Source organism: Oncorhynchus clarkii, chromosome 5, assembly GCF_045791955.1.
Source record: "Oncorhynchus clarkii lewisi isolate Uvic-CL-2024 chromosome 5, UVic_Ocla_1.0, whole genome shotgun sequence".
In the NCBI taxonomy this organism is placed as follows: Eukaryota; Metazoa; Chordata; class Actinopteri; order Salmoniformes; family Salmonidae; genus Oncorhynchus; species Oncorhynchus clarkii.
In genome coordinates this window covers 1,573,033-1,588,557 of record NC_092151.1, presented here as the reverse complement: position 1 = coordinate 1,588,557, position 15,525 = coordinate 1,573,033, and the positions used below count along the sequence as shown (strand labels likewise).

Below are 15,525 nucleotides of genomic sequence, written 5' to 3'. Positions count from 1 at the left end.
TACTACAGTGACTACAGCCTCTACATTATCTTATCTTATCTTAGTGACCAGCCACTACAGTAACTATAGTCTCTGAACTATCTTATCTTAGTGACCAGCTACTACAGTGACTACAGCCTCTACATTATCTTATCTTATCTTAGTGACCAGCCACTACAGTAACTATAGTCTCTGAACTATCTTATCTTAGTGACCAGCTACTACAGTGACTACAGCCTCTACACTATCTTATCTTAGTGACCAGCCACTATACGTACAGTAGATGACACTGCAGAGATGGTTGGCTGCCATTTTATGGGTTCCTGACCCAATTATATATTTTTTAAATATTTCTCAGAACTTTTTTGTACGTTACATTTCCACCATCATTTCCTATGACCGGAAATAGTTTCTGGATATCAGAACAGTGATCACTAACCTCTATTTGGATGAAGATTTCTATTCCAATGAGTCAGCATCTGTGGATGTACTGCTCATTCCGGAACAGTCCCTAATTCCCGGGGGTAGAAAGAGGAAGAGACGGCGCAGGAGAGGCCAACGAGCGAGTAAATAAACCACCCCTACCCTCCGTTCTATTGGCGGGAGAACAAACTAGACTATCCTATCACATAACATCTCCCAACACATTAGCTCTAACCTTGTTGAAAGCTACTTTATTGAGGAAAAGTGTATTTACTATGACTGTGATATATAGTTGTCGCACCTAGCTGTTTTAAGATTAATGCACTAACGAAGTGGCTCTGAATAAGACCGTATGCTAAACGATTAAATATCAATATAAATGTAAGGTTAAAGAGATGCTTCAGGATTTTGGCAAAGATAATTTTATGGGAGCCAATTGGAAGTTACAGTCTTGTCCCTTCGCTGCAACTCCCGTATGGACTTGGGAGAGGCGAGGCTCGAGAGCCGTGCGTCCTTTGAAACATGACCCAGCCAAGTCGCACTGCTTCTTGACACAGTGCCTGCTTAACCCCGGAAGCCAGCCGCACCAATGTGTCGGAGGAAACACCTTACACCTGGCGACAGCGTTAGCGTGCATTGCTCCCGGCCCGCCACAGGAGTCGCTAGTTCGTGATGGGACTAAGACATCCCTGCCGGCCAAACCCTTCCCTACCCTGGACGATGCTGGGCCAATTGTGCGCCACCCCATGGGTCTCCCGGTTGCGGCCGGCTGCGAGAGAGCCTGGACTCGAACCCAGAATCTCTAGTGGCACAGCTAGCACTGCGATGCAGTGCCTTGGACCACTACGCCACTCGGGAGGCCTATCAGCTTTAATTTGAGGGTATTTTCATCCGTATTAGGTGAACCATTTATCAACTTCGCTCAGATATTCATAGAATACTGTTACCATAAATACAAGGTAGCTATGATAAGGTAGCTATGATGAGGTAGCTGTGATGAGGTAGCTATGATAAGGTAGCTATGATAACGTAGCTATGACGAGGTAGCTATGATGAGGTAGCTATGGTGAGGTAGCTATGATGAGGTAGCTATGATAAGGTAGCTGTGATGAGGTAGCTATGATGAGGTAGCTATGATAAGGTAGCTATGATGAGGTAGCTATGGTGAGGTAGCTATGGTGAGGTAGCTAAGGTGAGGTAGCTATGATGAGTTAGCTATGATAAGGTAGCTATGATAAGGTAGCCATGATAACGTAGCTATGATGAGGTAGCTATGATAAGGTAGCTATGATGAGGTAGCTATGATAAGGTAGCTATGGTGAGGTAGCTATGATGAGGCAGCTATGATAAGGTAGCTATGATAAGGTAGCTATGATAACGTGTCTATGATGAGGTAGCTATGATAAGGTAGCTATGATGAGGTAGCTATGATAAGGTAGCTATGATAAGGTAGCTATGATATATATCAAATGTTAAGAGGAAGGGGACTCGGGGTTACTTTGAAGCACAATAACAAAAGGACTGAGAAAATTTGTCAAGATAAAGCACTGAATTAAGATACAAAAGATGTTTGTCAATGTGCTATATGAGTAAATGTTAATCTCCAAAATATTAGTCACACAGTTCTTCTACCAATGTCTATCTGTACTATTATTAATTTCCTGTATGACTGACAGACTCAACATCTGACAGAGGTTATAACTTAATCCACAAGTCCATTCCCCAATTAACTGAGTCCATCTCCTCCACTATTCACAGTAATTAGCCCCTGTCTGTCTGTCTGTCTGTCTGTCTGTCTGTCTGTCTTTCTTTCTTTCTTGAGATATCCCTGACAACAAGCAGACAGTGCTGATTAGTTTCAGATACTGAGGCATACCGCATTACAGCGTTACATGGCATTGCAGGCCAGTTTATAGGTACAAACCTCTCTGCAGTCCGACACTCGCCACAATCTGTGAAAGGAACAGGATCTGTAGCAGTGGAATGTGCTTGATGAGCTTCATTCTGATTCAGTTCTGTTTCGTCTGGACCGGATCAAGTATTTACAGTCCCATGTGTGGTTTAGAAGAAGTCCTAATGTGCCTGTCTGTTGTTCAGGCTGTAGTTTCTCCTGATAAGAAGTGTGTCTGTTGTTCAGGTCGTAGTATCCCCTGACTGTCTGGTATTATCAGGCTGAGTCTCTGTCCCTGCCATGCTAGCTGACAGCGCTGCGCGGCATTAGTTAGATGGGTCTGGTCTGTTGTTCAGTCCTAATGTCTCTGTCTGCTAGCTGACTGCGCTGCGTGAGTTAGATAGGTTTGGTCTGTTGTTCAGTGTCTGCCTGCTAGCTGACTACGCTGCGTGAGTTAGATAGGTCTGGTCTGTTGTTCAGTGTCTGTCTGCTAGCTGACTACGCTGCGTGAGTTAGATAGGTCTGGTCTGTTGTTCAGTGTCTGCCTGCTAGCTGACAGCGCTACGCTGCGTTAGTTAGATAGGTCTGGTCTGTTGTTCAGTGTCTGCCTGCTAGCTGACAGTGCTACGCTGCGTTAGTTAGATGGGTCTGTTATTTACCCTGTGAGGAGATGGACAGCAGCAGCTGCTGGGTATTACACTCCTACTCTGTAGTCTCAAATGGCACCCTATTCCCAATATGGTCAGAATAAGTGAACTTTGAAGGGAATAGGGTGCCATTTGAGACACAAACATAGTTAGGATTGAGACATGAAGATCACTTTATTGGTCAGTTACACACAAGGTCCAACCGAAATGTGGCTTCTGCTTTTAACCAACCCCTCTGAAAGACACACACAGAGGTTTGGGAGAGGTGCTGCGGGCTGGGCGCCTGGGGTTGTGGGGGTTAAGTGCCTTGCTCAAGGGCACAACGGCAGGCAATGGCTCATTCAGGCATTCAGCTCCATTAGTTCCTAGCAATCCAAGTCATTATGACTGATACTGAGTGTTGTAACATGCCAAGAGGTGGTCTATGTAGGTGGTCTACGTAGGGTGGTCTATGTGGGTGGTCAATTTAGGGTGGTCTATGTAGGTAGTCTACGTAGGTGGTCTATGTAGGTGGTCTACATAGGGTTGTCTATGTAGGTGGTTTACGTAGGTGGTCTAAGTAGGGTCGTCTATGTAGGTGGTCTTTGTAGGGTGGTCTATGAAGGTGGTCTATGTAGGCGGTCCATGTAGGTGGTCTATGTAGGTGGTCTATGTAGGAGGTCTACGTAGGCTGTCTACAAAGGTGGTCTACGAAGGTAGTCTACAAAGGTGGTCTACGAAGGTAGTCTATGTAGGTGGTCTATGTAGGGTGGTCTATGTAGGTGGTCTATGTAGGTGGTCTATGTAGGTGGTCCATGTAGGTTGTCTATGTAGGGTGGTCTATGTAGGTGGTCTATGAAGATGGTCTACAAAGGTGGTCTATGTCGGTGGTCCATGTAGGTGGTCTATGTAGGTTGGTCTATGTAGGTGGTCTACGAAGGTGGTCTATGTAGGTGGCCTATGTAGGTGGTCTATGTAGGTGGTCTATGTCGGGTGGTCTATGTAGTTGGTCTATGTAGGTGGTCTATGTAGGTGGTCTATGTAGGGTATTCTATGTAGTTGGTCTATGTAGTGTTGTTTTTAAAGAGATTCTCTGGTACTTTTGATGGTCTATGTAATTGTTTTTAAATAGATTCTCCAGTACTTTTGATGGTCTATGTAGTGTTGTTTTTAAAGAGATTATCCAGTACTTTTGATGGTGTATGTAGTGTTGTTTTTAAATAGATTCTCCAGTACTTTTGATGGTCTGTGTAGTGTTGTTTTTAAAGAGATTCTCCAGTACTTTTGATGGTCTGTGTAGTGTTGTTTTTAAAGAGATTCTCCAGTACTTTTGATGGTCTGTGTAGTGTTGTTTTTAAAGAGATTCTCAAGTACTTTTGATGGTGTATGTAGTGTTGTTTTTAAAGAGATTCTCCAGTACTTTTGTATACTTTTTAGCCAATAGTTTTGAAAGTAGCGCTCATGAGACAAAAGGGGTCCCTGAAATTGCATACTATGTCACTGCGCTCGCTGTGTGTGCGCATCTTGCTAGCTGTCACTCAAATGGCGAGGGGTTGAAGCTCATTGGTTGGAACTCGAACTGCTAGAGGGCTGGCTCACGTGGAAGGAAATGGCACAGCTTCCAGAAAAACAGGTGCTTTCAAACTAGGGATTTTAGGGCTAATTGTGGTAAAACATAAATGATTCTCATAGATTCTGCATGTTTGAACTACACATTGACACATACAGCCCAAAGTGGGAGGTTTAAGCAATACTGAGCAGTCGCCTGAGCATGTCATTAAAGTACAGACCCCAAATAAAAACAAGCAAGCACAAAAACCCACACACACACACAGATATACACACACACACACACACACACACACACACACACACACACACACACACACACACACACACACACACATAAATACACACACACACACACACACACACACACACAAATAATGTGACTGAGGCACACACCTGTCCAGCCTTTGTGTGTCTGTCCACCTGTTGCCTTCTGGCACGGCTCTGATTTATTTTAAGCTGGGAGGAAATTACATTTCAGAAAGATTCTCATCCACACAGCCCAGCACTATACGCCCTGCTACAGCCCAGCACTATACGCCCTGATACAGCCCAGCACTATACGCCCTGATACAGCCCAGCACAATACGCCCTGCTACAGCCCAGCCCTGCTACAGCCCAGCCCTGCTACATCCCAGCATTATACACCCTGCAACAGCCCAGCACTATACAGCCTGCTACAGCCACGCATCCCAGCAATATACACCCTGCTACAGCCACGCATCCCAGCAATATACACCCTGCTACAGCCACGCATCCCAGCAATATACACCCTGCTACAGCCACGCATCCCAGCAGTATACACCCTGCTACAGGCCAGCAGTATACAGCCTGTTACAGCCACGCATCCCAGCAATATACACCCTGCTACAGCCACGCATCCCAGCAATATACACCCTGCTACAGCCACGCATCCCAGCAGTATACACCCTGCTACAGCCACGCATCCCAGCATTATACAGCCTGTTACAGCCACGCATCCCAGCAGTATACAGCCTGTTACAGCCACGCATCCCAGCAGTATATACCCTGCTATAGCCACGCATCCCAGCAATATACACCCTGCTACAGCCACGCATCCCAGCAATATACACCCTGCTACAGCCACGCATCCCAGCAGTATACACCCTGCTACAGCCACGCATCCCAGCAGTATACACCCTGCTACAGGCCAGCAGTATACAGCCTGTTACAGCCACGCATCCCAGCAATATACACCCTGCTACAGCCACGCATCCCAGCAGTATACACCTTGCTACAGCCCAGCAGTATACAGCCTGTTACAGCCACGCATCCCAGCAATATACACCCTGCTACAGCCACGCATCCCAGCAATATACACCCTGCTACAGCCACGCATCCCAGCAGTATACACCCTGCTACAGCCACGCATCCCAGCACTATACAGCCTGTTACAGCCACGCATCCCAGCAGTATACAGCCTGTTACAGCCACGCATCCCAGCAGTATATACCCTGCTATAGCCACGCATCCCAGCAGTATACACCCTGCTACAGCCACGCATCCCAGCAATATACACCCTGCTACAGCCACGCATCCCAGCAGTATACACCCTGCTACAGCCACGCATCCCAGCAATATACACCCTGTTACAGCAACGCATCCCAACAGTATACAGCCTGCTACAGCCACGCATCCCAGCAATATACACCCTGTTACAGCCACGCATCCCAGCAATATACACCCTGCTACAGCCACACAGTCCAGCAATATACAGCCTGCTACAGCCACACAGTCCAGCACTGGCCAGTCTTCTATACGTATAGTGCTCTGGTAGTGTGTGAGATCTAGGGCTGGGCGGTATATCGGGTTTGACTATATACCGGTATTGATGCAAGTACCGCTTCGCATTTTATGACGGTATCTCACTGTTTGATTTGTTAAATGTAATACACAACTCTGGCTGGTATAATGTCAATTTTTATAGTTTACTACATTTGTTACTTGAGTCTCTCCTCCTGCTGCTGCATGCGACTAACCACACCAAGCCCTGCCCCCTGGTACTCAAGGAGAGAACAGTGTCTCGACCAGAGAGTCATGAGCACTTTCATGTCATTCACTCTATTTGGTCATATACATCAAGTGTTGGTGACACGCTGCTTTCCAGAAGCGCTCTATAATTACACTTAGTTTGTGTATTTTGTTGTCTGTTAGTTTATTTTCTTGCTAAAATAATTTGTGTTAGCCAATAATGCTAATCGCTAGTTAGCTGGCTAGCTGGATTGATAAATGTACAGAAATTCTGCACTGCCCTCTAGTGTTATAGAAGGTAACTACACCCTGCACTGCCCTCTAGTGTTATGGAAGGTAACTACACCCTGCACTGCCCTCTAGTGTTATGGAAGGTAACTACACCCTGCACTGCCCTCTAGTGTTATAGAAGGTAACTACACCCTGCACTGCCCTCTAGTGTTATAGAAGGTAACTTCACCCTGCACAGCCCTCTAGTGTTATAGAAGGTAACTACACCCTGCACTGCCCTCTAGTGTTATAGAAGGTAACTACACCCTGCACTGCCCTCTAGTGTTATAGAAGGTAACTACACCCTGCACTGCCCTCTAGTGTTAGGGAAGGTAACTACACCCTGCACTGCCCTCCTAGTGTTACAGAAGGTAACTACACCCTGCACTGCCCTCTAGTGTTATAGAAGGTACCTACACCCTGCACTGCCCTCTAGTGTTATAGAAGGTAACTACACCCTGCACTGCCCTCTAGTGTTATAGAAGGTAACTACACCCTGCACTGCCCTCTAGTGTTATAGAAGGTAACAACACCCTGCACTGCCTTCTAGTGTTAGGGAAGGTAACTACACCCTGCACAGCCCTCTAGTGTTAGGGAAGGTAACTACACCCTGCACTGCCCTCTAGTGTTAAAGAAGAAGAAGAAGCCACTGCTCCAAAATCGCATAAAAAGTCTGACTACGGTTTGCAATTGCACATGCAACAACAATCATACTTTTTAGAGAAATGTCCTCTGGTCTGATGAAACAAAAATACAACTGTTTGGCCATAATGACTATCGTTATGTTTGGAGGAAAAAGAGGGAGGCTTGCAAGCCGAAGAACACCATCCCAACTGTGAAGCAAGGGGGTGGCAGCATCATGTTGTGGGGGTGCTTTGCTGCATGAGGAACTGATGCACTTAACAAAATGGATGACATCATGAGGCGGGAAAATTACGTGGATATATTGAAGCAACATCTCAAGACATCAGTCAGAAACTTAAATCTTGGTCACAAATGGGTCTTCCAAATGGACAATGACCCCAAGTATACTTCCAAAATTGTGGCAAATGGCTTAAGGACAACAAAGTCAAGGCATTGGAGTGTCCATCACAAAGCCCTGACCTCAATCCTATAGAAAATGTGTGTGCAGAACTGAAAAAGCGCGTGCGATCCAGGAGGCCTACAAACCTGACTCAGTTATACCAGCTCTGTCAGGAGGAATGGGCCTAAATTCACCCAACTTATTGTGGAAAGCTTGTGGAAGGCTACCCGAAACATTTGACCCAAGTTAAACAATTTAAAGGCAATGCTACCAAATACTAATTTGAGTGTATGTAAACTTTTGACCCACTGGGAATGTGATGAAAGAAATAAAAGCTGAAATAAATAATTTTAATAATAAATAATAATAAAATTCTCTACTATTATTCTGACATTTCACATTCTTAAAATACATTGGTGATCCTAACTGACCTAAGACATTGAATTTTTACTAGGATTAAATGTAACGAATTTTAAATTACTGAGTTTAAATGTATTTGCCTAAGGTGTATGTAAACTTCCAACTTCAACTGTATATACAGGGTGTACCGGTACAGAGTCAATGTGCGGGGGCACCAGTTAGACAAGGTAATTGAGGTAATATGTACATGTAGGTAGAGTTATTAAAGTGACTATAGATCAGGTTGAGGGAGAGGTTGATGTCCTAGCACCACACAGCCAGGTTTTGACCTCCTCCCTATAGGCTATCTCATCGCTGTTGGTGATCAGGCCTACCACTGCTGTGTCATCGGCAAACTTGATGATGTTGGAGTCGTGCCTGGTCGTGCAGTCATGAGTGAACAGAGAGTATAGGAGGGGACTGAGCACTCACCCCTGAGTGGCCCCTGTGTTGAGGATCAGTGTGGCGGATGTGTTGTTACCTACCCTTACCATCTGTGTGGAGTGCAATAGAGATTGCATCATCTGTGGATCTGTTGGGGCGGTATGCAAATTGGAGTGGGTCTAGGGTTTCTGGGATAATGGTGTTGATGTAAGCCATGACCAGCCTTTCAAAGCACTTTATGGCTACAGACGTGAGTGCTACGGGTCGGTAGCCATTTAGGCAGGTTGCCTTAGTGTTCTTGAGCACAGCGACTATGGTGGTCTGCTTGAAACATGTTGGTATTACAGACTCAGTCAGGGTCAGGTTGAAAATGAAGACACTTTTTAAAAATGTTTTAATTTAACTAGGCAAGTCAGTTAAAGAACAGATTATTATTTACAATGACGGCCTACCCCAGCCAATTGTGAGCCGCCCTATGGGACTCTCAATCACAGCCGGATGTGATTCAGCCTGGATTTGAACCAGGAACTGTAGAGATACCTCTTGCACTGAAATGCAGTGCCTTAGACCACTGTACCACTCGGGAACCCAGTTGGTTAGCGCATGCATGGAGTACACGTCCTGGTGATTCGTCTGGCCCTGCAGCCATGTGAATGATGACCTGTTTAAAGGTCTTACTCACATTGGATATAGAAAGTGTGATCACACAGTTGTCCGTAACAGCTGATGCTCTCATGCATGCTTCAGTGTTACTTACCTTGAGGTGAGCATAGAAGTAATTTAGCTTGTCTTGTAGGCTCTCTTGTAGCTTTCAGCTGTGCTTCCCTTTGTAGTCTGTAGTAGTTTCCACGCCCTGCCACATCCGACGAACGACAGAGCCGATGTAGTACGATTCAATCTTATTCCTGTACTGAAGCTTTGCCTGTTTGATGGTTCGTCACAGGGCATAGAGGGATTCCGGGCTATGTCCTGCTCAGTGAAAGCGGCAGCTCTACCATTTAGCTTAGTGCGAATGTTGCCTGTAATCCACTGCTTCTGGTTGAGGTATGTACATATGCGGTCACTGTGGGGACGCCGTCATCGATGCAGTTATTGATGAAGTCACTGATGTGGTGTACTCCTCAATGCCATTGGAAGAATCCCGGAACATATTCCAGTCTGTGCTAGCAAAACAGTCCTGTAGCTTAGCATCTGCTTCATCTGACCAATTTCTTATTGACCGAGTCACTGGTGTTCCTGCTTTAATTTTTGTTTTTAAGCAGGAATCAGGAGGATATAATTATGGTTAGATTTGCCAACTGGAGGGCGAGGAAGAGCTTTATATGCGTCTCTGTGTTTGGAGTAAAGGTGGTCTATAGTTTTTCCCCCTCTGGTCACATTTAACATGCTGGTAGAAATGAGGTAAAAAGGATTTGAGTTTCCTTGCATTAAAATTCCAGGCTACTAAGAGCTCTGCCTCTGGGTGGGCGTTTTCTTATTTGCTTATGAGCGTCACCTTTTGATGAATGTTTTCCTGTTTACTTATGGCCGTTTACAGCTCATTGAGTGCGGTCTAAGTATCAGCATCGGTTTGTGGTGGTATGTAGACATTTACGAAAAGATGAAACTCTTGGTAAATAATGTGGTCTACATCTTATCATGAGATACTCTACCTCAGACAGGCAAAACCTCGAGACTTCCTTAGATTTCGAAAACCAGCTGTTGTTTACAAATATACATAGACCTCCACCCCTTGTCTAACGAGAGGCCGCTGTTCTATCCTGCAGAAAAAGTTTAAAACCCACCAGCTGTGTGTTAATCATGTCGTTGTTCAGCCACGACTCTGTGAAACATAAGATATTACAGTTTTTAATGTCCCATTGGTAGGATATACGTTCTCGTAGTTAGTCAGTTTTACAATAGATTGATTATAAGTTGACTAAATCAAATCAAATCAAATCAAATTTTATTTGTCACATACACATGGTTAGCAGATGTTAATGCGAGTGTAGCGAAATGCTTGTGCTTCTAGTTCCGACAGTGCAGTAATAACCAACAAGTAATCTAGCTAACAATTCCAAAACTACTACCTTATAGACACAAGTGTAAGGGGATAAAGAATATGTACATAAAGATATATGAATGAGTGATGGTACAGAGCGGCATAGTCAAGATTCAGTAGATGGTATTGAGTACAGTATATACATATGAGATGAGTATGTAAACAAAGTGGCATAGTTAAAGTGGCTAGTGATACATGTATTACATAAAGATGCAGTAGATGATATAGAGTACAGTATGTACGTATACATATGAGATGAATAATGTAGGGTATGTAAACATTATATTAGGTAGCATTGTTTAAAGTGGCTAGTGATATATTTTACATCATTTCCCATCAATTCCTATTATTAAAGTGGCTGGAGTTGAGTCAGTGTGTTGGCAGCAGCAGCTCAATGTTAGTGGTGGCTGTTTAACAGTCTGATGGCCTTGAGATAGAAGCTGTTTTTCAGTCTCTCGGTCCCAGCTTTGATGCACCTGTACTGACCTCGCCTTCTGGATGATAGCGGGGTGAACAGGCAGTGGCTCGGGTGGTTGTTGTCCTTGATGATCTTTATGGCCTTCCTGTGACATCGGGTGGTGTAGGTGTCCTGAAGGGCAGGTAGCTTGCCCCCGGTGATGCGTTGTGCAGACCTCACTACCCTCTGGAGAGCCTTACGGTTGTGGGCGGAGCAGTTGCCGTACCAGGCGGTGATACAGCCCGACAGGATGCTCTCGATTGTGCATCTGTAGAAGTTTGTGAGTGCTTTTGGTGACAAGCCAAATTTCTTCAGCAAACCTGAGGTTGAAGAGGCGCTGCTGCGCTTTCTTCACGATGCTGTCTGTGTGGGTGGACCAATTCAGTTTGTCTGTGATGTGTACGCCGAGGAACTTAAAACTTACTACCCTCTCCACTACTGTTCCATCGATGTGGATAGGGGGGTGTTTCCTCTGCTGTTTTCTGAAGTCCACAATCATCTCCTTAGTTTTGTTGACGTTGAGTGTGAGGTTATTTTCCTGGAGTGGGTCTAGGGTGTCAGGTAGGGTGGAGGTGATATGGTCCTTGACTAGTCTCTCAAAGCACTTCATGATGACGGAAGTGAGTGCTACGGGGCGGTAGTCGTTTAGCTCAGTTACCTTAGCTTTCTTGGGAACAGGAACAATGGTGGCCCTCTTGAAGCATGTGGGAACAACAGACTGGGATAGGGATTGATTGAATATGTCCGTAAACACACCAGCCAGCTGGTCTGCGCATGCTCTGAGGGCGCGGCTAGGGATGCCGTCTGGGCCTGCAGCCTTGCGAGGGTTAACACGTTTAAATGTTTTCCTCACGTCGGCTGCAGTGAAGGAGAGTCCGCATGTTTTGGTTGCAGGCTGTGTCAGTGGCACTGTATTGTCCTCAAAGCGGGCAAAAAGTTATTTAGTCTGCCAGGGAGCAAGACATCCTGGTCCGTGACTGGGCTGGATTTCTTCCTGTAGTCTGTGATTGACTGTAGACCCTGCCATATACCTCTTGTGTCTGAGCCGTTGAATTGAGATTCTACTTTGTCTCTATACTGACGCTTAGCTTGTTTGATTGCCTTGCGGAGGGAATAGCTACACTGTTTGTATTCGGTCATATTTCCGGTCACCTTGCTCTGATTAAAAGCAGTGGTTCGCGCTTTCAGTTTCACGCGAATGCTGCCATCAATCCACGGTTTCTGGTTTGGGAATGTTTTAATCATTGCTATGGGAACGACATCTTCAACGCACGTTCTAATGAACTCGCTCACCGAATCAGCGTATTCGTCAATGTTGTTGTTTGATGCAATACGAAACATATCCCAGTCCACGTGATGGAAGCAGTCTTGGAGTGTGGAATCAGATTGGTCGGACCAGCGTTGAACAGACCTCAGCGCAGGAGCTTCTTGTTTTAGTTTCTGTCTGTAGGCAGGGATCTACAAAATGGAGTCGTGGTCAGCTTTTCCGAAAGGAGAGCGGGGCAGGGCCTTATATGCGTCGCGGAAGTTAGAATAGCAATGATCCAAGGTTTTTTCCAGCCCTGGTTGCGCAATCGATATGCTGATACAATTTAGGGAGTCTTGTTTTCAGATTAGCCTTGTTAAAATCCCCAGCTACAATGAATGCAGCCACAGGATATATGGATTCCAGTTTGCAAAGAGTCAAATAAAGTTCGTTCAGAGCCAACGACTAATAGGACCGATGGTGAAGGTAGATTACACTCTCGGCGACGGATCCTAACAAGGCACCCGGATCTTCGTCCACGATACCTCCATCTCTTTCTGCTGCAAATGACAGGGGTGAGGGCCTTGTCGGACGTTGGAAGTAAATCCCATCCGACTCGTTGAAGAAAAAGTATTCCTCCAGTATGTGGTGAGTAATCACTGTCCTGATATCTAGAATCTCTTTTCGGTCATGAGACACGGTGGCAGAAACATTATGTACAAAATAACTTACAAATTACGCAAAAAAACATACACAATAGCACAATTGGTTACAGGATCGTAAAAACGTAGCCATCTCCAGCGGCACCATTCTCGTTCACGGATGAATCCCTGTTTCAACTGTACGGAGCAGATGGCAGAGTGCGTGTATTGCGTTGTGTGGGTGAGCAGTTTGCTGATGTCAACGTTGTGAACAGAGTAGGGCTGTTATGGTGACTGTATTACTGCCACACCGGCGGTCACGAGTCAGGACTGCAGTCCAATGCCACATGACCGTTTAGTCACCGTAATTAGGCTTCTCCAAGCTTTGATGCTGCTGATGGTCATTAGTATCCTACCAAACATGCTAACTGCCTGGTACTCAGCACTCTATTCTCTCGCTAATCACTCTGACATCAATGCAAATGTAATGGAAAATCTAATCAAACACTTCATGAGAACCCATGAGCTCATGTTGCGCAACATTTCCATAGGCTATGCAATTGTGTGATGAAACAGTGATGGCCTCTCTTAAAAAGAGGAGGATCCCGTCAGCTTTATATATGCCTTCTATATTTATTTCTCAACTTTCCTAATATTAAGCATGTTGCTTCTCTTTACAACAGGAGAATAGCGTACCTGGCTGGCATGAAAATAAACATCAGGGAAAAGTGTCCTCCGTTTGCTATTTAAGTTTATAGATGACTTTCTCCTGTTTTGATACAGGTGCATGATAATGGTCCATTCTAAATCAAACAAATTTCACACATATATTATTTTGTATATGTAAAGACAAGATTAAATCAAGAATAGTCTGATGGGTGACAATATTAGCCTATAAATTGTGAATGATATACTGTATTATCACTTGTGAATGATGCCCAGCATAAGAAACAATGCCTTTTCTTTGTGATAAAAAAAAATCATAGTCACACATGTAGCCCAGCCTATAGGCCTACATGTTTTGATGAGGTTTGTATCAGAACTTAAGTGCTGAAATAACTTCTTAAAATTAAGCAGATTAACCTGCTTTACAACGGGTGTAGAGTCTAACTGGCATACATAAGCTGCATGTGAGTTTCAAGTTTGGGGAAATCAATTTCCCCTTAAAAATGCATCATTTTAATAAAAGCATTACCTGCATAATCGCAATTGCGGTCACCTTTGATAATGGTGTTTTTCTGCTAATGGAACATTTGCACTTATAGCCTACTGCATTGCTGCACTTATAATGTGAAGAAATAGTTGAATAGTTTATCAGCATTTTTAGATAAATGTTCTAATCTGTTGCTCATTGCTTAAAACAGTTTTTTTAACGCTAGTGGTTGTATTAATTTGGGATGTATCGCATCCCACAACTGCCCCAGACTATGTTTGAATATTCATTATTCGAACAGAATAGAATAAGGTCAACTTTTGGACTATGGGGGATAATAGATTGACATAGTCTTGTGCTTTTGCTGTTCGTTAAACCTAGTCATCTTGTTGGCTGACGATAGGTAAATTCTTCCAATATCTTCAATATGCGCCACGGAATTGGATATGAATGTGAGCAGTTGCATCCCAGATGTGTCTGTCTTTACTTGTAGAGTGTGAGAAAGACAAGATCACGTGATGGAGAGCCATGTGAGTGAGAGAAGGGAACAACAGCAGCACTCAGGGCGAAGGGAACAACAGCAGCACTCAGGGAGAAGGGAACAACAGCAGCACTCAGGGAGAAGGGAACAACAGCAGCACTCAGGAAGAAGGGAACAACAGCAGCACTCAGGGAGAAGGGAACAACAGCAGCACTCAGGGAGAAGGGAACAACAGTAGCACTCAGGGCGAAGGGAACAACAGCAGCTCTCAGGGAGAAGGGAACAACAGCAGCACTCAGGGAGAAGGGAACAACAGCAGCACTCAGGGAGAAGGGAACAACAGTAGCACTCAGGGCGAAGGGAACAACAGTAGCACTCAGGGAGAAGGGAACAACAGTAGCACTCAGGGCGAAGGGAACAACAGCAGCACTCAGGGAGAAGGGAACAACAGCAGCACTCAGGGAGAAGGGAACAACAGCAACACTCAGGGAGAAGGGAACAAAAGCAACACTCAGGGAGAAGGGAACAACAGCAACACTCAGGGAGAAGGGAACAACAGCAACACTCAGGGAGAAGGGAAAAACAGCAACACTCAGGGAGAAGGGAACAACAGCAGCACTCAGGGAGAAGGGAACAACAGCAGGGCGAAGGGAACAACAGTAGCACTCAGGGAGAAGGGAACAACAGCAGGGCGAAGGGAACAACAGTAGCACTCAGGGAGAAGGGAACAACAGCAGCACTCAGGGTGAAGGGAACAACAACAGCACTCAGGGAGAAGGGAACAACAGCAGCACTCAGGGAGAAGGAAATTATAATTCTTATATTCATCACAATGGCCACTGGCTGCAAAAGGCCTGGATTTTTTTAGTGGACATTACAAACACACAAAGGGGATGTCACCAGGACAATTTGGAGGCATTATCAAGTGCTTGTCAAATTGTGAATGAGA

General features: G+C 45.0%; 2 protein-coding genes across 2 annotated transcripts in view; one reads left to right on the top strand and one right to left on the bottom strand.

Moving 5' to 3' along the window:
* Positions 1-2,957, bottom strand: part of LOC139408251 (muscle, skeletal, receptor tyrosine kinase) — a 77,190-nt gene extending 74,233 nt beyond the window's left edge. Inside the window, exon 1 of the mRNA XM_071151927.1 lies at positions 2,327-2,957. Within this exon, the coding sequence (XP_071008028.1) occupies positions 2,327-2,405 (79 nt within the window). The 5' untranslated portion in view covers positions 2,406-2,957. The remainder of the gene's footprint in view (positions 1-2,326) is intronic.
* Positions 2,958-14,522: 11,565 nt separating this feature from the next.
* LOC139409619 (insoluble matrix shell protein 4-like) lies at positions 14,523-15,286 on the top strand. The gene is made up of 2 exons (XM_071155039.1): positions 14,523-14,547; positions 14,640-15,286. The coding sequence occupies exons 1-2, from the start codon at positions 14,523-14,525 to the stop codon at positions 15,284-15,286; spliced, it is 672 nt and encodes a 223-aa protein (XP_071011140.1).
* The last annotated feature ends 239 nt before the right edge of the window (positions 15,287-15,525 follow it).

Excerpts from the sequence above, each read along its gene's own strand:
- LOC139409619 (XM_071155039.1), top strand. The coding sequence starts at position 14,523 with ATGCGCCACGGAATTGGATATGAAT. Across the intron at positions 14,548-14,639 it reads CCACGGAATTGGATATGAAT|GGAACAACAGCAGCACTCAG; the intron begins GTGAGCAGTTGC and ends GAGTGAGAGAAG.